At 35.9% G+C, this 24,212-nt stretch overlaps 1 protein-coding gene across 1 annotated transcript; it reads left to right on the plus strand.

Moving 5' to 3' along the window:
• The first annotated feature begins 9,598 nt into the window (after positions 1–9,598).
• AMTN (amelotin) lies at positions 9,599–23,749 on the plus strand. Its single transcript, XM_081053195.1, has 9 exons — positions 9,599–9,789; positions 9,905–9,973; positions 12,845–12,931; positions 13,967–14,032; positions 15,073–15,162; positions 18,940–18,975; positions 20,254–20,280; positions 22,541–22,805; positions 23,484–23,749. Coding segments are annotated over exons 2-9 (627 nt in total). The 5' UTR covers positions 9,599–9,789; positions 9,905–9,919; the 3' UTR covers positions 23,486–23,749.
• Positions 23,750–24,212: the final 463 nt, after the last annotated feature.

Raw genomic sequence — 24,212 nt, forward strand, 5'->3', positions numbered from 1 at the left:
GAACTAGAGAAAAATTGAGAGGTTTGGGATATATTTTAGATGTAGTACATGCCAAAAGGATTAAATAAGTTACAATTCCTAGGTTTGACGTGGATAACTTGGTAGATGATGGTGCCGTTCACTGAGATGGTGAAGATTTGAGGAAAAATGAGCTCAAGAGGAAAATGGAGTACAATCAAGTATTCAGTTTGAAATCTATTATGTATAAGATGACTATTAGCTATCCAGATAGAGATCTCAAGTAGACCATTAGGTATAGAGGTTTGAACTCATAGGAAAAAATCTGGGCTAAAAAAATATGAAATTGAGAGTCAACAGCATTTGATTGTATTTAAAGACATGGAATTGAGTGAGATCACATAGGGAGAGAGGTGGGAGAAGAGATGAAAAGGGAAAAGAAAGGAATGAAGGAGATGGCAAAGGAAGAAAGCTTAGGACTAAGCTTGAGGCATTCTAATTTTTCTAAAGACAATACAGAAAACTAGACTGATCAGGGAGATAACAGAAAAATCAGGAGAGTGGTCCCTTAGAAGCCAAGAAAGGAAAGTATTTCAAGAAAGAGGCAGTAGTTAATGGTACAAATGCCACCAAAAGGCTGAATAAGATGAAGGCCAAATAGTGTCCCTTAATGCTGACAACTTCGAGGTCATTAGTGACCTTAAGCAAGAAGAGTTTCAATGAAGTGGTGGAAATAGGAGCCATTGTGTATGAGTAAATGGGATCTGAAAAAACAGAGAGAGAAAATGTAAACAATTCCTATAAAAAATTGCCAAGAAATAAGGCAGTTGTTGGATGGAGATGTAGTCAAGAAAGTTATGTTTTGTTGTGTTTCTTAATGTACAGCATGTTCATATGCTAATGAGAATGATCCAAGAAAAATAGATGGGAAAATAACTGAAAAGTGAACTCCTTAAGAAAGTGAAAAAGAGTGGGATCCAGATCAAAAGTAGAGGAGTTGTTCATTAGGAGTAAAGATATTTCTTCCATTGTAACAAGAATAAGATGAGTCCAAGTGCAGGCAGGTTGAAAAGATAGAGAGTTCCCCTATAATGGCTTTTATTTCTTCATGTTTTATCAATTAAGGCAGACAAGATAATCAACTAAAAGGAGTGGGGAAGAGGAAGAGATCTGAGGAGGGACAATCGCAAGTGAGGATCCCTAACTAGTCCCATATGTGCCCTAAAGCTATGAATGTCCTCTGCTCTGTAGCTAAGTGTCCATGATAATAAAGGCATCCCACAGGAAACACAACCATCTGAACCATACAAGATGCTTAGATTTACTGGAGATCATCACCAGCCGAGGAACTGCACTTACTAGAAATGCTTGCCCCAGACTACTAGTCTCTTGTAAGCATGCTCACTCACACTCCGAAGAATTATGTTATACAGGCACACCTCACAAATATTGCAGGTTCGGTTTCAGACCACCACAGTAAGTGAGTATCACAATAAAGTGAGCTGTAATATTTTTGCTGGTGGAGGCTCTTCCTTCAATTTGTAAAAAACACAACGTCTGTAAAGCTCAAAAAAGCAAAGTGCAATAAAACAAGGTATGCCTGTGTGTCCTCCAGCCTAAAATCTCAGTCTCTGTCCCTTCTCCCCCTACTTTCAGTGAGGGAACTTGCCTAATATTTTACAGAGTAAACAGAAGTCATCAAATTGACTCCTTCAATTTACTGCCACCATATCTACAAATCTACCTACATCTGTTCACATCTTCTTTATTCCTGTTACACTGGCTTAAGCACCAATTTCTTCATTTGTGCTCTAGATACAAAAACATTCCGCCTTCCATGCCTGTCGGGCCTTCCCAGAGCCTTTATTTTTTTATTTTTATTTTTTCCAAGTCAAGTTGTTGTCTTTTCAGTCTTAGTTGTGGAGGGCGCAGCTTAGCTCCAGGTCCAGTTGTCATTGCTAGTTGCAGGGGGCGCAGCCCATCATCCCTTGAAGGAGTTGAACTGGCAACCTTATGGTTGAGAGGACGCGCTCCAACCAACTGAGCCATCGGGAGCTCAGCGGCAGCTCAGCTCAAGGTGCCATGTTCAATCTTATTTGCAGGGGGCGCAGCCCACCATCCCTTGCGGGACTCGAGGAATTGAACTGGCAACCTTGTTGTTGAGAGCCCACTGGCCCATGTGGGAATCGAACCGGCAGCCTTTGGAGTTAGGAGCATGGAGCTCGAACCGCCTGAGCCACCGGGTCGGCCCGAGCCTTTATTCTTCTATTCCTTCACCAGTTCACAGCTGAAGTTTTCAAAAGCCTGACTTGTCTACAGACATCATACCATCCTGTGTCCACTTCTTAACCTCCCATTCACTTCTCAACAGATTCTAATTCAGCTTTCACCCCCATGACTCCAATTCCTCAGTTCACCAGTATTAATATAAAATTAATATAAGACCCAGTATTATATTATATTATATTATATTATATTATATTATACCCGGTAGTATAAAAAAATAAGACTGGGTCTTATATTAATTTTTGCTCCAAAAGACACATTAGAGCTGATTGTCCTCTAGGTCTTATTTTGGGGGACACATGGTACTTGTTGCTGATTTATTTATTTTTATTTATTTTTTTTAAAGAATCGTATATATGTTTATGTTTAGGTATGTATACACATACAAATCCATACGCATATTCATATGTACTACACATATACACTGGAAAGAAATATTTTGAAAGTTTCTGAGATCTCTGGCAGGGTTACATTTCTAAGCTTAAAAATGATAAAAGAAATTACAAAAAAAACAATTAAATTGATTATAAGAACATTAATGCGTTCTGCACATAAAAACTTGTTGCTAATTTAAATGGACATAGTTTAGTCATTATTGCACTTGACCTCTCTACAATTTGATAACTTGGTCATTCTTGAAAAACTGATTTATTTGCCTTGTATAAAACCACCCTCTCCAAGTTTTTCTCCTTACATTCTGCTCCTTCTCAGTCTCTTGTAGTGACTTCTCCATCTCCATCCACACTGCAAGACATTGGCCATCGGCATGATTGAATTTTAGGTGTCATCTATTCTGATTTTACATTAGGATAGCAAATTGACAACCTTCTAGCTCAATCCCCCACTGTCTAGCATGGTGTCTGATAAACATTAATAGCATATACCCAAGAGATATTTGTTTGAATAATTAATTTGCTGTAAGACTAGAACTTAATTGGGTTTAGGGTAAGCGGATGATGACACGTGGTGAAACTAGCCACTAAAACAAGCCCCAAGACAAGAATTTCTCCCCACCACACATATCATCAGGTTTTCACACCAATTAACATAAACACCTAGATTTGACAGTTCATCAAGAAGCCAAGAATTAATATTTCAGCACTTCCTTGACATCTCATGATTTAAAACATAATTAGGAAGTTGTTTGGGGTATTTAACCAAGGGTCTACAATCAAGAAACTCATACAACTAAATTATAGAGACAAATGAGAGATAGCTTATACCTCCCAGTAAAATGAAGGGTCAAATAAAAACACTACTTCCGGTTTACTCCTTTGTTTCTCTTCTAAGATTCAGTGACAGTTTTTTCTGCTACCCTTCTCTCTGACCAATGCTGTGACAGTCAGCAAAGGAAAACTAGAACCAAACAAACAGCACAGTCTGATTCATTGACTTTCAGGCCAACTTCATCTGAGTAAAAGTCTGATCAAATTCAACATTTTATCACTTATATGATAAAAGTGTTAGCTAACACCACAATGGCAATCATACAGCAATATAAATGTGTCAAATCAATATGTTGTACACCTTAAATTTACACAATGTATATCTAAATTAAAAAATTCAATTTTTTCCAAAACCAGCTGATAACTCCTCTTAAACTCATCCAGAAATAGTTGTTCAGCCAAGACTTGGCTCTATATAAATTCATTAGGGACCAACCAGCTAATTAACAAAGAACTGCCCTTATCTAAAACTCATCCCAAAAGATATTTGCCAATGATATATCTGATAAGGGATTAATATCACAAATCTATAAAAAACTTACCCAACTCAACTCCAAAAAAAACAAACAACCCAATTAAAAAATGGGCAGAGGACTTGAGGAGACATTTCTCTAAAAAGGACATACAGAAGGCAAGAAGACATATGAAGAAATGCTCAACCTCACTAACCATCAGAGAAATGCAAATAAAAACCACAATGAGATACCACCTCACCCCAGTCAAAATGGCTATCATCAGTAAATCAACAAACAACAAATGCTGGCGGGGATGTGGAGAAAAGGGAACGCTAGTGCACTGTTGGTGGAATTGCAGATTAGTGCAGCCACTATGGAAAACAGTATGGAGGTATCTCAGGAATCTGAAGATAGAACTACCCTATGATCCAGTAATTCCACTCCTAGGCATCTACCCTGAGAAATCCAAAACTCCAATTCAAAAATCTGTATGCACTCCTATGTTTATTGCAGCACTTTACACAATAGCCAAGATATGGAAACAACCGAAATGCCCATCGGTCGATGACTGGATTAAGAAGCTGTGGTACATTTATACAATGGAGTACTACGCAGCCATAAAGAAAAAAGAAATCTTATCATTTGCAACAACATGGATGGATCTAGAGAACATTATGTTAAGTGAAATAAGTCAGAAAGAGAAAGACAAGTACCATATGATCTCACTTATATGCGGAATCTAAAGAAAAGAATATGTGTATGAACTAATCAGAAACAGTTTTGGGGACACAAAAAACCGAGAGTTGTTAGATGGGCGGGGGGGAGGGGGTTGGGGATGGGGGGAAGGGTGAAGGGAGTGGGGGGCGGCTAGTGACCACAGGATGGCCTCAGGGTTTTTTGAGAATTACTTTGGGGAACTTATTCAATAGTGTTTGGGGATTTTGTTGGGTGTCCGATGGACATGTGTCCTGTTTGGGAGACCACCTCAGGGATGCTGTGGATGCCTGGTCATGGCATTGTACACCAGAGGCTGGACATTAATGAATGCCAACTATAATTTTATGTGTATAATGTGATGGCTCGGTGTGAGGTCGTGGTGGTGGTGGATGGGGGTTCACGGTGTGAGGGATGTAAAGATAAAATAAAATAAAATAAAAGTATAAAAAATAAAATAAAATAAAATAAAACTCATCCCAAAACCTCTTTTCATTTAAGATCTAGCTCTACACAAACTCATCTGAAATCAACTTGTCAGAAAAGAATTTCCTTGTCCAAAGTTCATCCAAAGGCAACTGTTTAGCTGGGAACTGCCTCTTCACAAATTCATCAAATCATACGAATCTGCAAAGAATTTTCTGTCCAAAGAAGCCATTCAGCAAGGAGCTACCTCAAACAAACTCATCTGAAATAAGCCAATATACAAAGATCTGTTCCACCCAAAACTCATCTAAAATCAGCTGTATGATTTTATTCAGTCAATTCATTCTTCCAATCCATCATTTAACATATATTTACTCTATGTTCTGCTAACATTGTTTTGGTCCCTAGGAATAAAACAGTGAATGGAAAGGACAAAGATCCCTTCCCTTGTGGAGCTTACATTTTGGTGGGGGAAATATTAAATATTCAAGTCTCATTGTGTGGGAGGAAGCCTGTGACTCTGGGAAGCCCACTTTCCTCTGGGCATTTTCAATGATACTCACCTACAACTAATCAGAAGGACACTTCTTTGTCCAAAGCTAGTACAAAAGCAACTATTCAGTTAAGATCTGGATTTACTGAAAACCATTAAAGAATAATTAATAAGCAAAGAGCCAAGCCACCCAAAACCAGTTGCATCATCTGGTGTTGCCCTTCCATATAGTCATTCAAGAGCAGCTATTAAACAAAGAATTGTCCTGTCCACAACTCTTTTTTTTTTTTTAAGATTTTATTGGGGAAGGGGAACAGGACTTTATTCTTTATTGGGGAACAGTGTGTACTTCCAGGCCTTTTTTCCAAGTCAAGTTGTTGTCCTTTCCATCTTAGTTGTGGAGGGAGCAGCTCAGCTCCAGGTCCAGTTGCCGTTTTCCAGTTGCAGGGGACGCTGCCCACCATCCCTTGTGGGACTCGAGGAGTTGAACTAGCAACCTTGTGGTTGAGAGCCCACTGGGCCATTTGGGAATCGAACCGGCAGCCTTTGGAGTTAGGAGCATGGAGCTCTAACCGCCTGAGCCACCGGGCCGCACAGCTCTTCTTTTAATAGCCATTCAATTAGGAGCTTGCTCTCCAAAAACACATACAAAATCTCATAGTCAATCACTGTCTCATCTACCAAAATATTTTCTAAAATATCCTATTCATTAAAAACTCATATACCTCAATCTTGTCCAAAGCCATCTCAAAAAAAAAAATATCTCATCACAACAAAAACTCATAGATACAGACAATAGTTTAGTGGTTACCAGAGGGTAAGGGGGGTGGGAGGAGGGAGATGAGGGTAAGGGGGATCAAATATATGGTGATGGAAGGAGAACTGACTCTGGGTGGTGAACACACAATGGGATTTATAGATGATGTAATACAGAATTGTACACCTGAAATTATGTAATTTCATTAACAATTGTTACCCCAATAAATTATAAAAAAAAATCTCATCACACCAATTTCATCCAAATCTATATATCAACAATAGACTTGGACAAACTCAACCTAATTAAAATGAATTGTTTCCTTCTGTGCTCCTCTATCCAAACCCATATCCAAATATTTTTATTCTCAAGCTCTTATCCTCAAACACAAATCACTCCTATAACTTTCTCTGCCCTGCTACCACTACTTCTAAAGCACTTTCTACCGCCACCACCACCCCATCTGCAACTCCAGCTCTAACTATAATTTCACATTAACATCTGCTATAACTACAAAACAAATCACTTCATCCTGCAATGGTCTAGAAGTTGGCACCTACAACCATTACTTTGAAACAAAAGCATCTCCCATGATGGCACCCAACCTTACACTGACTCTGCATCTAACTTTGAAACACAGAATCTACCTATGGCACCACAGAATCATTTACTGACCTTCTATTTGACTCTCACACTACGTATTTTCCTGATTACTTCTGCAAAACTGAAAGTCACTACACAGTTGTCAGTATTGTATTGACTCTGAAACTGTATAAATTCCCAACACCATTCCAGAACCTTTTCTAAACTATATCATCATCCATACACTAAAACCATGAATTGATCTCTTACACTAGTGCTGCATCTCTTATCCCTCTCCTCAGCATCCTAATCTGTTGCCATTTGCAGGACATTCTTTCCCATTTTGAAAAGTCACCTACAACCAAGCTTATTTTTTTAACCCATATGAGTGTATTTTTAATATTGAGTTGAAAATTTTCTACATAAACAGAATTCAATGTTACCACAATCTATGACACCCTTAAAGTTATCTAATACACATTGTATTCATGGACATATGTGCATTTTTCTGAGGAGATGATGTGTAGATTCAACCAGGTTCTCAAAAGGGTCCATAACCCAAAAAAACGTGAAACTAAAACCAATATGAAAGATCAAGAAATATCTAGACCTACAGGACTAAGAAATGTCACCTGTAGTCCCTAAAGCACTTTAATGAATCCTGATATCCTACGTTATTTCATAAAAATAAATTACTTCACTGGGTTTGCTGATGTCTCTTAGTTTTAGAATGATTTAGGATTTTTTTCCCTTTTATAGTACATATTTCTTGACACCCTACTCTATAATTACGTTATTGCAAGCTATCTGCTTTCAGACTTAGAATTTCTCATCTATGAAATTACTCAGCCCTCTTAATTTCCCTTGTTTATTTTGGTCAAATCCCACTGACTGCTCAGTTTCTGAGCTAGGGTGTGTCCCATTCCAGCTTGGGGTTGGAGGCATGTCTGCAACAGGCAATCCATGCACTTTCAGTCCCTGAATTACCTGATGCCCAGACAGTCACAAACAATGATTCAGTTCAAATGAGTTATTCACTAACACCATACTCTAAGCTGGTGATAGAATACAAGTCTCCTCACCTAAGCCAAGGAAAAATAGTGGCCTAAAATTCAATTCTGCCTCCACCAAAAACAAACAAACAAACAAAAAATTAAGGAAGCCCTTCTTTCTACATATTCATTGAAAATAATGCCTAGAGGAAAGTGGGCTCCCCAGAGTCATAGGCTCCCTCCCACACAATGAGACTTGAATATTTAATATTTCCCCCACCAAAATGCAAGCTCCACAAGGGAAGGGATCTTTGTCCTTTCCATTCATTGTTTTATTCCCAGGGACCAATGTTAGCAGAACATAGAGTAAATATATGTTAAATGATGGATTGGAGGAATTAATTGACTGAATAAAAGAATGAATAAATGTGTCCATGAAAGCCTGTGAGAGAATACTCATATATAAAATTGCTTCCTTTCCTCATCCTTTAGCATTTATGTTCTGTTGCTCCTATTAATATTTACCCCCTTTACCATGCTATTCTCTGTGCTGTCAATCATATTTATTCTTCAAATCCACGTAAAGCCCCATCTCTTCTCTGAAGTCTTCCCTCAACTCAACCTTACTCCAACTCCCTATAGTATATACCTTTACCATTTATTCATCAACAGACAGTGACCATCTGCTGCTTTGCAATGTTCATGTTATTAACATAGGAGATACAAAAGAAATATAAGACAAGTGCCCAGGAATTCCTCATCTAGTTCAAGAGAAATGTGCAATAGGGAAATAATGAAGGAGCCATATAAGATAATACCTTATCAAGAGCCAAAATGAGTAATAGAAACAAACAAACAAAAATACTACAGGTGATTATATATCTCTCCAAACCTGTTTTCCACTGATACATACCCTCACCCCATTTTGTGCCAGTGGTAGGGAACAATAACATTACTCCTTCATACCTAGACACTCGGTCTGTCTGGATGCTCTCCTTGAATTCTTAATGAATTTCTTTTTATTCTTCAAATCCAGATCAAGGGTCACCTCTTCTATAAGCCTTTTCTGCCCTTCTTCCCCCAACAAAATTAACCACAATCCCCTTCATACTCTTGGCATTGTGTTTATTAAGCATATAGTTACTTGTTAACATTGTATTGTCATTCATATTTATTGAAATTTAAAACATACGGATTCTTTAATGTAGTACTTCTAGAAATAGTATGTACAGAAATACTCCCACATGTATGAAAAAAATTTTATAAGGATATTCATTGTACCATTTTTATAATTATAAATAAAATGGAAATTGATTAAATATCCATCAAAAATGTAATGTAATACAATATAACCATTAAATAAATGAAATTAATCTACATGTATTGACACTTAGAGTTGTTCATTATTATTAAGTAAACAAAGTAACTTGCAGAGCAATATACATAATAGGCCTTGTTTGTTTGACATACAGTTATATATATTTTGATATCTGATTTATATGTTCATACATACATGATTAAACAGGTACACCTGGAAAGTCGTTTGGGAACGAGATGGAGGTAAAGAAGGATTTTCATTTTTCTAATTGTCTTTATTTTTTCTTAATTACTCAAGGCATGTCTTCCTGAAATACCTTCTGTTTGAATGGTAGACATTGAGTAATGTGATGTCTGCAGCTAATAACTCACCTAATGAAGTGTTGGGAAATGAAAGAAACCAAATGATTTCACAGACAGCTAAGTCCTGATTGGTCTCTCAGTTGCCAACCTCCTGGAGTTGAGTTTAAATTCCTTCTACAAACTCACAATTCATCAAAAAAATTTTCACCACAGAAACTGGAGAAATCAACTGGACTTTGAAAATTGTTTCACCTGTACATTTTGCCTAGTGAAGAGAAAGGTAACAGTAACTGACCATATTTCAAATAGAACATTCTTTTTTTTTTTTTTAAGTATTATCTTCTCTCAAAAAGAAAACAATGGAGTGAAAGAGTAATTCTATTGTGTTGTTATAGGTACCAATTTGAAAGATGAAGACTACGATTCTTCTATTTTGTCTTCTAGGATCAACTCAGTCATTACCAGTAAGTGCAATTTGTTTATTTTACGTACCAACCAGCCTTAGCAGCATCTTTAATTGTAGCCCTATCTCACCTCCTGCCCTCAGTCAAAACTGCTCTATTCTCTGACCCTTTCCCTTAGTTTCCTGTTTCTATTTTTCAAGGTGAAAAATTATAAACTAATTTAGTATTAGTGCATATTTCGATGTACTTACATTTGTGGTAGGATTTCTATTGTTTTGTCAGAGCAATAAGGTAGAAATTAGGAGAAAAAGAAATGCCTTAGATTGTATCTACACAAAAAGGATATTTATTTTACTTTCCAAAAATAATTTAAGATTGCTTGGCAGCTAATTATTTTTTCATGGCTAAACAGGTAAACTGCATTTTCTGATTTTTCTAATTGGAAGCACAAACATCTAGATTGTATAAACGCTAAAAAACCTACCATATCATGCAGTACCAAGGGAATATTACAGTTTTCTGTAATTTTTTATTTAGAACACTTTATCACAAAATGTGTTTACATATAATAGTTTTGCTTTTTTTTTAAAGGGAGCACTTGTATTCGAACACATACTCCAATATTTTATAGACATAAGATGAGTTGTTTGAGTCTCTAAGTGGACTTCCCTTTCACTATTTGAGATGTTTGAGTGTGGTCATTGAGAAACTAATTAGAATATATTTGCTGTGAAATAGCAGAACACAAAGAAACCAGTTTTAGGTCAGCTTCAAGCCCATTTGGCACTTCTTAGTCATCCATACGATCAGTAAATATTTGCTGAACACTCTCTATTAAACATACTGTGCTAGTTGCTAAAGATATTATACAATGATGAGGGGGAAAAAGGCATGATTCTTCACCTTCATGGTATTCACTAGGACTGTAGATACTAATAAATAATTTTTCAAAAGAAATAACAAATTATAACTGAATTATAACTGTGATTAGTTCTATGAAGAAAATGCACAGAGTGATCTTGTGGGAAAGGGGACAGAACAGATATAAATAAATAACCTCCTTCTCATTTCATTTCAATTATACATACATCCTTCTTGAAAGACATCTGCAAAAATTCAATTTCTAAACAAGGTAAATTAGGAAGTTAATTTTGTTCGTAAAACATGTATTTTCCACTTCACTAAATAAATTTACCAAAAGGCCCTCCTAAATAGAGTGCCTCAAGTGTATTTATATTACTATACAACTTGTAAAAACTCATGATCAATAAAACTTTCTAGGAGCACAAGTATCATTCAAAGTAAATAAAGGAGCAGCATCCAGGTTAATGCAGATAGCTAATAGCCAATAACGTGAAAGCAGCTAGAGTTGGCGGTGCAGGAGATGAAAGAGGTGGCAGTATAATGTCTATTAAGTACAGTACTGATATTTATCAAAGGAAAAATCAAGACACATGGACAGGTATTTTTCATTAGTAGTAAATGAATTTATTCAATTATCATACAGGCATAAAAATGAGTCAATTTGCAAATATGGACACTTAAAACAGCCTAGCAATTGTTTTCAGTAGGTCAAAAGTTTGGGAATAGGGTGCACATTGGAGATGGGGCAGGTTACGTATTCAAGAGAGTGGTCAGAGTGGGCCTCAATCAGAAGATGAATACAAGCAAAGACTTGAAGCAGGTGAGAGAGTGAGCCAGTGTCTGGGGAAAGAGATCAGTCTCTGAGGCAGGAGTGAGCCTTAACTGTTGCAGAGACAGCCGGTAGCCTGGAAGGCAGTAGTAGAGTGAGTGAGAGGAAATGAGATGAGATGGAAGGTCAGAGAGGCAGAGGAGCCCAGGGTATGAGGGCCTTGTAGGGTCTCTGAGTTAAAATGGAAGTCAATGAACAGTTTGAGCAGAGGAGTGAAATGTCCAGACTGTTGTTTTCAAAGGTCACTCTGACTGCCATTCTGACAATAGGTTGTAAGAGATGAAAAGAAATTTGCAGAATTTATACTTACATAATCTTAAAGCTTAAAGGGACCTCTAAACACAGGTAATACCAATCTTACCTCTTACAACTAAGGGAAAAAGTCCAACAAAGTGAAACCAAGTGTCAGTGGCAGCTCCAGGGTATATCCAAGCGATCCAAGGGCACATGCATTAGTGGAGGGCCACACCATACTGCCATCTGTGATGCCGCCAAGAGCAAAGGCCAGCTGCGGTCAACATGGCCAGCGAGCTTCCACCTGAATACAGAGGGAATGCTGAGAGGAGCTGAGGGAAGTATTCATTTCTTCAAGGACCAAGAGCACTTGCAAGATCCTAATACTGGCTCTGCCCCTCACCATGTCACCTTGGGCAGGTCACTTTGCTTGTCTGGGCCTCATTTTCCTCATCTCTAAACAAAACCATACAAATAGGTCATATGGACTGTAAGCACATTTTCACCCTTGAAATTCAGTGATTCTTAATACACTAGGAAAATACTCTGGCCAGGAAAAAGACTGAACTTCCATTACAGAAAGTGACTGGTCAGGCACAAGGCAAAAGTAGGAAGCTTCATGAAAATGCAGTAGGAATTTTGGCAGGCATTAGGAAAAAACAAATCTGTACAGAGCTAAGAGGCGGACTATATTTCATGCCCTGAAAAAGGAAGAAAGCAGTTACAGAAAAGAAATGGGAGCCTAGGAACTACCACCAGATATTCATGTGCCCTGCCCCAACCTAGCTCTCTCTCCACTGCACATTTCCTGGGCTGGCATTTTTCCACTCTGCAATTCAATCTCCTATCAGGCACAAAATGTTCTGGGAAATTAAAACTGCTCCAAAACACACAGAGCCTAAAGACAGGTATTTTTGCATTTGGGACAACTTGTTACCTCTTGGAAATAAATGGATACAAAACCTCAAACACTTCCTTGCCTCACCAAATATTTGTTATTACAGATGCAGCTCAACCCTGCTTTGGGACTTCCTCCAACAAAGCTGGTTCCAGATCAGGCAACCCTAGTAAACCAACAGCAGCTAAATCAGGTAAGAGTCCTCCAACGGGGAATATTTACAGACCAGCAAAGGAAACATGTTAAGATCAGTGCGTTTAAAATCAAGATTTACACAGTCTCATGACTAAGCGAGAGAGAGAGAGAGAGAGAGAGAGAGAGAGAGAGAGAGAGAGAGAGAGAGAGAGAGAGAGAGACTTCCCTTTTGGGAGTACAGTAAAACAGGAACCAATACAATAATTTTGAGTCAGGAATACAAATCTTCATTCTTTTTCATTTTGTCTGAATAATAATAAGGTTTAGCAACCTATCTAGCAAACTTTGAAAAGCAATACCTATACCTGTTGATAAACCTTGATTATCGATGCCCTTGAAATACTGTGGCATGTCATATGTAGTATTTGCCAGAGCTAGCAGGGATTGAGAGGTAATCTATAAAAATAACTGCACATTTCCACATGTTTTTCTTAAATTCCACTGTTAACGAATTGTGTCACTGTAAAATTTGTTTCTTCAAAGCAAATTTAAATACTTTTGAAAGCTGTATTGTCTCTTGGCTACTACCTTTCTTCCCATTCCAACAATTCCTCTGCTGTAAAGCACCCCGCCTTACCTTCATCTAGACTTTTTGAAATAGTACAATCAAATAACACCAGGGTCTAAAGATCTCTTTTTTAATCTGTGGATTGACATTAGGGAACTCAAGTCAGGAGCCAATCTCTCTCCTTAGGGAAACTGAAGCTTATAAAATTTGGGGACACTCTTTAAGAAAAAGAATACAAAATTAGATATGTAAAATCAAGTACTAAAGTGAATAGTTTATAATAAGAAATAAGAAGTACACATTATTTTAAGCTGAGAAATACCATAAACTGGACATACTGCTAGGGTGCCTGCCAGGGCCATAGAAGAGGACAATGCTAGTGAGAGGCCCTGAACCTTCACCTTCAGGTACCTTCATGGCAAATTCACCTGTTTGGGAGCATAAGTTACTTAGGATATCCACCTTTGATAGTATAGTGAAAACAGACAACCTCCCGTCTCACACATCAATTTCAATGCCGTACAGGTCTTCTCTTCTTTAGGTCTGATACCACTGACACAGTTGCTCACACTGGGCTCAGATCTGCAACTGGTAAGTACTCTCTTATATCATTTTAATAATATCATTGTTAAATAAATATCACACTTAATGTTGAGTGTGTATATGTGTGTGTACCCATAAATGTGCACATATACATATATCCACTATAGATAAGCTGAAAGAGAGAAGACAGAGAAAAGCCAGAAAACTGGATGCTATTCAACACATCATAAAACATTTTTCTTAGCAAGAGGGTTTCTAAAAGAATTAACATAATTCTGAAGTCTTTGCTTCTTTAGTTTTTCTCATATCTTCTCTAAGCTCCTCTCCCCTTCCTTCGCCACACCCTCCTCACTGCCCCTACAATATCCACACACCCACACAAATACTATGACTGCTATCTTCACCCCAACAATGAGAGCAGATGAGAAAAGACAGTTACATATTTCTCGTAGCATGTCTATATAGTTCCTTAAACTACATATAGTTTAAGTTCCTTTCCTGATTAAAGTGGACTTTTTTCCAGTGGTCATATACATTATATATATAATATATATATATATATATATATATATATAATATATATATATTATATATATATATATTATATATATATTATATATTTATATATATTATATATATATTATATATATATATATAATATATATATATATATATTAGACCACATACAGACTAGATATTTTATTCTAACCCTCACAGTTTTCACGGGGATACCTATGAAGGAATTCATTTCTTTGTAAGAAAGCCATCAGAAAATTCCAGGAATCATTGCTGTTACAGCCAAAAAGGAAAAGCCAGGATGAAATCATCTAAGTAATTCTCAAAGAGAACAGGTTAAATGCCAAAGAAACGTTTAATATGGAAAAAGTTCGGCAGACCATATGGTTGTACTAGTAGACTAAACAAGTCTTTGAACTTCATCTCTACATCTAATTCCAAATACAATATAGAATACTCCAGATTTACATAGCAAATTTTCCATTAAACATATTTTACATTTAGTAAATACATTTTAGTTTCCTGAATATTCAAACTGAAACAACACAATGAAAATCTTCTTTGCTCTACAGCTAAATCCTGCTGCAGGAATGGCACCTGCTGCCCAGACCCTCCCACTGAACCTAGGAGGGTTAAACGTACAACAGCAGCTGCAGCCACAAGTAAGTTCCACTTTGGTTTAACAATGGGGAGCATTTATGTTCTCTTAGGTGGAAGCCTAAAGGGGAGGAAAGAATTTTTTCAAGGTTCTCAAACATTTTGCCCAGATAATTTGGAGAGTGATATTCTGCAGAACCGTCTTTGGCAATTTGGTTCTTGCTGAAAATCCATGAAAACACACCCCAGGATAACTGAGCACGTTCCCCATAATCTCTCTAAAATACATTTGTAATGAGTATCAGGAAATCTGAGGAGTTGATGAAGACTGAAAAGTAAAAATTATAAGGAGGGAAATTGAGAGGTATCTGGATTCTTCTCTAGCATGTTGTGTTTTCTATTGAAGACTTTCTGGGCAACCAGAATCATCTAAATTAAAATTAAGAGGTGGATAAAATTTAAATTTAGCAATCTTATCTTCCCTTTTCTGCACCCCTTTCCATGCTCCCTCAAAAGTCCCCCAAGGACTTTCCAGTACTTTCTAACCACCTACCATAATTTGCTTTCAGGAAAAACCCTAGAAAACCCTCTCACACTAAGATATAAATGATATACATAGGGCATCACTCCTTTTAGAAGTGTTTAAATTTTAACTACTGAGAAAGCCCAAATTTTCACCTTTTTGAAACTTGTCTAAATAAATAATTAGGGAGAAAAATGTAATGACCCATTTATGTCTAAGTCTTTATGGAGGACTTATTTTTCCATAGGTATTATTCTCCAATGATAGGTAATCTCAACCCCTATCATTCCCACATATTGGTCTAATTTTTTGTAGTACCTTCATTATTTATTACATATATATATGTTAATTAAAGAACTTAGAAAATACAGGTAAGCAAACGAAACAAAAGCCCATAAAATTCACTCAGCTAGAATTAAACACTATCGATATTCTAGGATATGTCATTCCTGTCTTTTTTCTTTTTTAAAGAAAATATGTTCTTACCATATCTAATGTTCCATAATCTGATTTTTCCACTTAATAAATTTTGAATAGTTTTGTATTTTGAAATATTCACTTATAACATTGTTTTTAATGATTGCTTAGTATTCTACTGTGTTGCAAAAAATTGGTTTTTCCTCCAAAATTTTGCTTAAATAAGTGATGCTACAGTAAACATCCTTGTAACTAAGTCTTTGACTATATCAATGATTATTTCCTTAGGACCAGTTCTTAGGAAAAGAACTTATAGTTCCAAAGACGTACAAACATGTAGGACTTTTAATACACATTCTCAAATTATGAAGCATGAATACCACATGGACAAATATATCCTAACCATCTTCTTACCACTATGGACACCACCAGGTTTTAATGAGAGCAAAGTTGTGTTAATTAGTAATTATAATCAAAGATGAGTTTAACAAAATAATTTTAAGTTGCTCAATTTAAATTCTACATCATATGCAACTAATGCTTTTTTCTATACTTTCATTTGCCCAAAGTAATCACACAAGATACTCCATACTATATTAATTTGTACTTGTGAAATTCTGTAACATAACTAATTTTCACATTTCTTTTTTAATATTGAGATGTGTACTTGTCTATTAGTCAGTAGTTATTTTTTTAATTAAAATTTATTGGCATGACATTGGTTAGTAAAGTTATACAGGTTTCAAGTGTATAATTCTGTAATACATCATCTATATATCCCATTGCGTGTTCACCACCCAGAGTCATTCTCCTCCCATCACTATATATTTGACCCTTTTATCCTCTTCTACCATCTCTCTGGTAACCACTAAACTGTTGTCTGTGTGTATGAGTTTGTTTTTTGTTTTTTTTATTTGTTTGTCTTTCTCCTTTGTTGCTTTCAGTTTTATATCCCACATAAGAGTGAAGTCATATGGTTCGCGACTTTTTCTGTATGAATAAGTCAGTACTTATTATTTACAGATATATTAGAGCCTTCACTCAACATATTTGCCGCTTATTTGTATCTCAGCAATAAAAGTGATCCTCTAAAACAGACTACAGAGACAGGCAAATAAAATGAGAATCTCTTTAACATGTGATCCTGGCATATCCTTATGCTGACTTCCCAACTTCAGTTTCAATTGTTGCCCTGCACTAACCCTAAAGACAGACTTTGTACCTCTTGATATTCACCAAAGAATACCACTCCAGTCAAAGGCATTAGTGGGTACTGTAGATATTACTGAAGGTTCAGTAGAGAGGGTTTGATAATACACACTCCCCAAAATGTAATAATATAAATAAACTCCCATTTTCAGTGGGGATTCTTCGCTGTCTCTATGCTACGCCACCACCAAGGATCCCCATACCTGACCTTCTCCTGTGCAGCCCCTGTCAGTCTCTCTGACGCTGCCTTTCCCTATGCAAAGTGGCATCTGTCCTCTGCCAGAAACTTGAGCACCTGTTCACAGCTCCCATTAATTAAATCAAAGCCAATGTGTTTGATTTTACTCTAGTACCACATACAGCTTCTGGAAAAATCCCAGTTCACGACTTACTATCTGTGTGATGTTGGCCAAGTTACTTAACCACTCTGTGGCTCACTTTCCTCATAATTTAAAATGGGGATTAAAGTAGAACTTTAATCTAGAACTATCTCTAGAGCTGTTAAAAGGGTTCAATGAGTAAATATATATAAAACACTTAAAACAGTGCCCACCACATAGCGAATACTCAGTGTTAGCTATCATTATGTCAAATAATTTCCCTTCCAAAACTAATTAAAAAGTTTTCTCCTTATTTTTACATTGGTGAACAACTAAATTCTTTTATTACAGTTTTTACCTTGACATCTGTGGTTTCCTATTTGTATTTTTTGTTCCTTCCCACTCACTTTTAAAAAAGAAATTTCAGTTTTGTTTTCTCCCAAATCCCAAGTGTCCCTCCTCCCCCCAACTCACTTTCCCACTGCCGCTCTGAAGATTAGCTGTTTTTTTGTCAGTAGCCAAGAATTTGATTGACAGTAAGGTTTTTCCTTAAATGTATGTCATTTTTACCTTTTGGTATTATGGGTATTACTATACCAACTGTCTTGGGAAATAATAGTCTTATTTCATAAGATTTTCACATCTTTTGGGTTGGTTAGTATTAAAAGTCCCATTTTGATGACTTCCTGGCACTGTGTGAATTTCTATAGAAATTTGTTTTCTTTCACAAATTCTTGGCTAGTTCTTAAAACTACTAAAGCACATCAATACATCACACACTACCCAAATCTTTTCAACCATAAATTCATAACATTTACATAGTTATCAGTATTTCTCACTTAGTTCTAAGCGCTCTGCCTGTGCCAGGAGTTTTTTAACAATATCATCCATAATTGCTACCAGTGCTCTATTTTAAGAGCAAAATATCCAGGCAGCCATTATGAGACTGACTATATAAGCTTCAAGAAATCTTTGTATCTAAAATATCCACTATGTGTTTTAATGTGTCTTCTCAAAAGCCATAAAAAATAAACACATGCATTTTTATAACATTTTATATCTTTCGTTCTTATAATAATTTTTAGTTTGGAAGTAGCTTAAGACCAAATTTTTTTTTTTTCCATTCAACTTATTAACTTCTATTTTCTGAATGTGCTACCTTGGACTGGTTTCTAAATCTCCCTGAGTGTAACCTTTTTCTTTTCACAAATTAGATGAGTTCTGATTCCCATCCAGCTCTATGAGTCAAATATATGATTACAGATGATTCATTAGTAATAAACATTATATTTTTAAGAGTCTCACTATTTATATCACCTGCCAGAACTTACCTTTGAATATATTTTTACTGAATTGTTCACTATTTTTATCAGATGTTACCAGTTATTGTAGCACAACTTGGAGCCCAGGTAAGATTATTTTGTAATATGATTTTTGTTTTAAATCATCTTAGTGTGAAATATTTAATCTTACCTCAATTGACCAGAGAGTTTCCAAGTTTCCTATTTACTTTGCATTGTATGGATACTGATAATAACAAGAACTAATACTTATTGAGTGTTTACTATGTGCCAGGCACTTTTCTAAGTATGTTTTTATTACGTACTATCTCATTTAATTTTCAACACATTTTATAGACAATATTTATATCACCAGTTTGAAGATGAGTAACTGGAGATATTTACATTTACTCAGTTATAATCATACAATTAGTAAATATTACATGTGAAGCAGCCAATCTTTTAAACCACACTGTTAAGAAAAAATTAATTAATGGGACTGATCTAATGATTAATAATTTGGGGGATTTAATTTTTAATTTCAAATTTATTTATTAACTATATATTTTTTCTCTAAAAATGATACAAACACTCTTCTCTCTCCCTATTTTCTTTTGTGAAAGGTAATTCTTGAAATCACTGGTAAAATTGCCAAGGGTCAAGATCAAATATGAGCATCAGGTGGCTGCTTTTACTTCTAAAAGCAGAATCAAATATAAAACTCATATCAACTCTTAATTCCATATCTGGGAAATATCAATTCCATATCAAGGAAATAATCTGAAATACATCAGAGGTTTATATACAAATATATTCATAAAAATAGTATTTACAGTAGAGAAGAATATTGGGTGCAACTTAAGTGTAAACAAACTAAAAATGATTAAATAAACTGTGCAACATAAAAGCAAATATTTTGTGAGTGCTTAAAAGCCTACTTTATAAATTTTATCAGTAATACTGTGAAATAATTGTTGTATAGCATGAAAAGAAAAGCTAAGACACAATTGTATAAATTCCATGACTTCTATTATGTAAAAAAAGAAATGTGTGAAAAACACCTGGAAGAAAATACATCAAACTGTATGATTATATTTTTCTTATTGCTTTATGCATTTTCCAAGTTTCCTCCAGTGTGCATCTATTTATTATTTAATAATAGAAAAGTATATTATTTTTTTAAGTCTGGAAGACCTCACAGCACTCAGATAATAAATATTAACAGTGGAATATCATGTGCTGACTTGAATTTTGTGATACAAGTCACAAAGACAGTTTAAAATATTGTTGAAAATAAAATCTTTTTTTATAATCTTAAAAACTATTTCAAGTTTTGAAATTATAGTATACATATCTTGCCATGAACATATTAAAATTTGTCTAATAACTTATGTTATTATTTTTTAGGGGACTATCCTAAGCTCAGAGGAATTGGTAAAAAAAATTTTTCAATTACTAATATTTCAAATTATTTTCACTACTACTACAATGCTGTTTTCTGTCTTCATACTCATGGTCTTTTTTGACCACAAACCCTAAACTTGATGTATACTAAAATAAACTGAACCTTTTTATAGGTCTTTGCATTAGGTTATCCTTTGTCTCACTCAAGATTTTATCATCTTTCTCCAGCTGCTTTTCCATTAATTTGATTTAGCTTTTATTTTCTGTATATTGATGTCAGATTCAGTCCTATCCAGAAAGTCAATGCATATTTTTAACTTTATATTGATTAAAATCTAGGATTATATATTATTGAAATGCATACAGATGTAGAATAATATACATATTGATATTTATTTCAGGAAAGGTTAATTTTCTTGACTTAAATTTAAAATTTTTGTATGAAAATATAGTCTATTTTCTAGCATTTTATAGTGATGAATGAACTCTTCCCTGTATACATGAATAACTAGAGTGCTTAACCTAAATACAACTCATGTTATCATTGCTAGGTACTTCTATGCATTTCCCCATAAGTCATTTTTAGAGAAAAATGACTTAAATTAATGTGGTATCTAAACATGGCACTAAAGTAAAAAGTTGAGGCAATATCTGGGAACACAGGGGTTTTTATCTTTCTATTGTGGAAAAGGTCAAGATTTGCTAGATTGTCCATAAATAAAATGAAGCCATGTGCTATTTTGCCAACATTGATATATGAACACCCACATCTATGAGTTTTTGAGCCAATTCTATATAGCAGGCACCTTAGGAAATCTTTACATTGCCTTTAATTCTCACCAAATTACAAAGTAGAGATTTTGAACCTAACTTTGTAGATAAAGAAACTGAGGCTCAGAGAGCATAAGCAATTTAGTCCCCAAGGTCAGAAAAGAGTAAATCCAGATCGAAAGCCATTTTTCTATCCACCAGGCCAGTCGTTTTCAAACTTTTTTTAGTAGAACCCACAATAACAGCTAAATTTTTCATGCAGCTAAAACACACACACACACACAAACACACACACGTTTCATGAAACAATATGGAATGCACTAGGTAATTTATAGTCTATTTCTTTTGTCTTCCTTTTTAATGATGGGTATGACCCACCTTCTTTATTTCAATCTATAGATGTCATGACCCAACTTGAAAACTTCTGTACTCTACTCCTATCTTTCAGCCAGCATAAGTGTAATTCTGATTTCAATACCTTGTAAATCTAAGGCAGTGTTTCCCGAACTTCACTCCTGGACCACCAAATCAGGACAACTTGGAATGCTGATTAAAAATACAGATTCCTGGTTCCTGGCCTCTACTTATTCAATCTGAATCTCTCTAACAATGGAGCCTAGGAAATTGTCTTTTTAACAAGCTCCTCATATGGTTTTTATGCAAACCAACAATTGAGAAGCATGCTGGGGAAACTGTCCTGAATCTTAACTATGAGCTCTGGACCCTTTTATTCTATGAGAATGCCATCAGAACTAAGAGGTCCCAGAGAACAGGTTCCTGCCTGAACTCTCTCTAAAACCAGCCAATATCAAATTATTTCTTCTTAGGAAGAACTTCTCACAGTAATTTGTTTCCCAGGGGGGAAAAAAAGCACAAGTGTGGCAGCAACAGCATTCGTTACCAGTGTGCAAATCATTGACAGTCCAATAAAGAGGACTTCCATTGGGTAACCCCAAGGAATACACAATTGGCTGAACTGCTAAGGGAAATAATTCTGACTGAATATTCCAATGTGTTTGAAAAATACATCAAAAGAAACTTGAGGGGATGTAAACTATTTCATGAAAATTGATTAATCCACTTGAATTAATTTTTTCCATTAATTTTTATTCTCCTAAATAACTTTTTATGGGCAAAAGATAGACTATGGCCTAGGTCAATAACAAAAGTATAGCCTGTCATAATTATATGGATTTTCTTCCTTAGTTCTACCTTCGGATACACCTGATATTAGCAAATGATACATTTGTTCCTTTCCTGGTGACTGCCTTGATTGTGGCTTTCCCTTTCTGAGGGAATTGGAGACAGCAAGCAATCCTAGTAATGAAACCAGCACCCTGTTTGGCTCGGGGAGGGAGGTGTTTCCTCTGAGGAATGACCCCATATTTATTATTTTCTCTGACTCTACCTTCTTTGTCCTGCCATTTCTATCCAAACTTGCTGCCTTCAAAAGAGAAAAGGCTGGTTGACCTGCCTTAAAATGTGTTCCTTTGCTTTCTGTTTCCTTCCCTCATTCCAGCCAGTGGCTCCACAAATCTTCACAGGCCTCATCTTCCAGCCCTTATTTCCAGGAGCCATCCTGCCCACCAGTCAGGTGAATCCAGATATACAAAATGCAATCCTTCCTGCAGGACAAGCAGGAGTAAATCCTGCCTTTCACGGAACCCCAGAAAACCCCTTCCCAACTCCCAGTGACACAGACGATGACTTTGGAGTGACCACCCCTGCAGGCATCCAGAGGGGCATGCTCACTACTGAGGAAACCACCACAGGGTCCCCAAATTGTAAGTTCTCCCAGCTGGGAAAATGCCCCTGGGCCACAAAAGTTATCTGCAGAGTGGGAGAGAAGAGTTCTTTGTCTTGTCTTAACAAATACATATACTAATAAAATCAGGAAGCCCTTTTACTCACTCACAGTTGACTGCAGCAATGTGAAGGAATATTTTTACTGCGCCACCAACCCTATAGAACTGACCCAGAAAGAAGAAGTTAACTGTCGGCCTAACATACTTTCCATCTTAAGTCAGAGCTGGAAATATTTGGAAACGGCCTGTGCTCTCCTCTTCTCATCTTTCCTTGTACCCCCACCAAACACACACAGGCTCATAGCAGATACAGCTAATCAATCGTAATATTTATGGGTGATCCTCAGAACCTTCCTTACTTAATGTTGCAAGCAGCCACTATTAATAGACTGCAGTTAGCACAGTAGATGAGCCCGTATGCCATCTCCTCCGATGGGACTTAATAAATGTTGTAAAAATAAGCTCATTTCACACTAACAAGCAAAGATAATCACATAACAAGTGGAGATGTTTAGAACCAAATGTACTTAAAGATAGCAAAATAATGATTTGATATTGATATTCTTGTTCTTAAAAAAGAAATTTTGATGTCAAGTAACAATGTTTAAATTCAATATGCTTTTACCTACGTTTAAAAAGTATTTTATTTTCTTTCAGGAATTCAGTAAGCTGTTGCAAATTTTTTCAACTAAACCTCCTCAAATGTGGTGATACGTGCAAATCTTTTTCATTGATCATATTATTGAATAGATTGAGGCACTGGAGAGTATCTGAAGAAATTAATTCTTAGTTAAAATCCTACTTGAAATTTCAGAAAACATTCTTCCTTCAGGAAAAGAATAATTAAGTGGATAAATTTGTCTTTGAAATGTAACATTATTTCATCTTGGACCTGAAAGATATATGTATTAAAACATACTTTGAAAACCAATGTTTTCTTCTTTGGGGATGGAAGAGAGTTGGACCCTTTCAGGAACTATACTACCTCAGAACCCTTAGATGATATGCAGGTCTAGGACTTTCTTTGGAAGTAGACAGTGCTACAAACATGGGAGTGGGCATTCAGCACTGGAAGGACAATTTCTGATTTCCTCACAACTACCTTATGACCAATTCTGTCCCAGAAGAGCCGCAAATTTAATTTCAATAAGCAAATTATTTTGCTCACCTAAAATATACTGTAGAAACAAAGAATTATAACTCATGTTGCTGATCCTCAATCTACTTATATACAGAGATAGTGATTAGGGCTTTTAATGTTTAATTCTGGTATGTTTAAGAGTGAGAAAAGACTGATGAAAGTTCTCACTAAAGGTGATAAGACACTCTTGCTCCTCATACCTAAAAGGTAGAATTTAATCTGACTTAAATGTATAACCCAGACCA

This window comes from Rhinolophus hipposideros, assembly GCF_964194185.1.
Source record: "Rhinolophus hipposideros genome assembly, chromosome: 1".
Classification (NCBI taxonomy): domain Eukaryota; kingdom Metazoa; phylum Chordata; class Mammalia; order Chiroptera; family Rhinolophidae; genus Rhinolophus; species Rhinolophus hipposideros.

Bases quoted from the DNA above. Each gene is read 5' to 3' on its own strand.
- AMTN (XM_081053195.1), top strand. From the start codon at position 9,920: ATGAAGACTACGATTCTTCTATTTTGTCTTCTAGGATCAACTCAGTCA. The intron at 14,033-15,072 runs GTAAGTACTCTC...TTTGCTCTACAG, and splicing joins TGGGCTCAGATCTGCAACTG to CTAAATCCTGCTGCAGGAAT. The intron at 18,976-20,253 runs GTAAGATTATTT...ATTATTTTTTAG, and splicing joins TAGCACAACTTGGAGCCCAG to GGGACTATCCTAAGCTCAGA.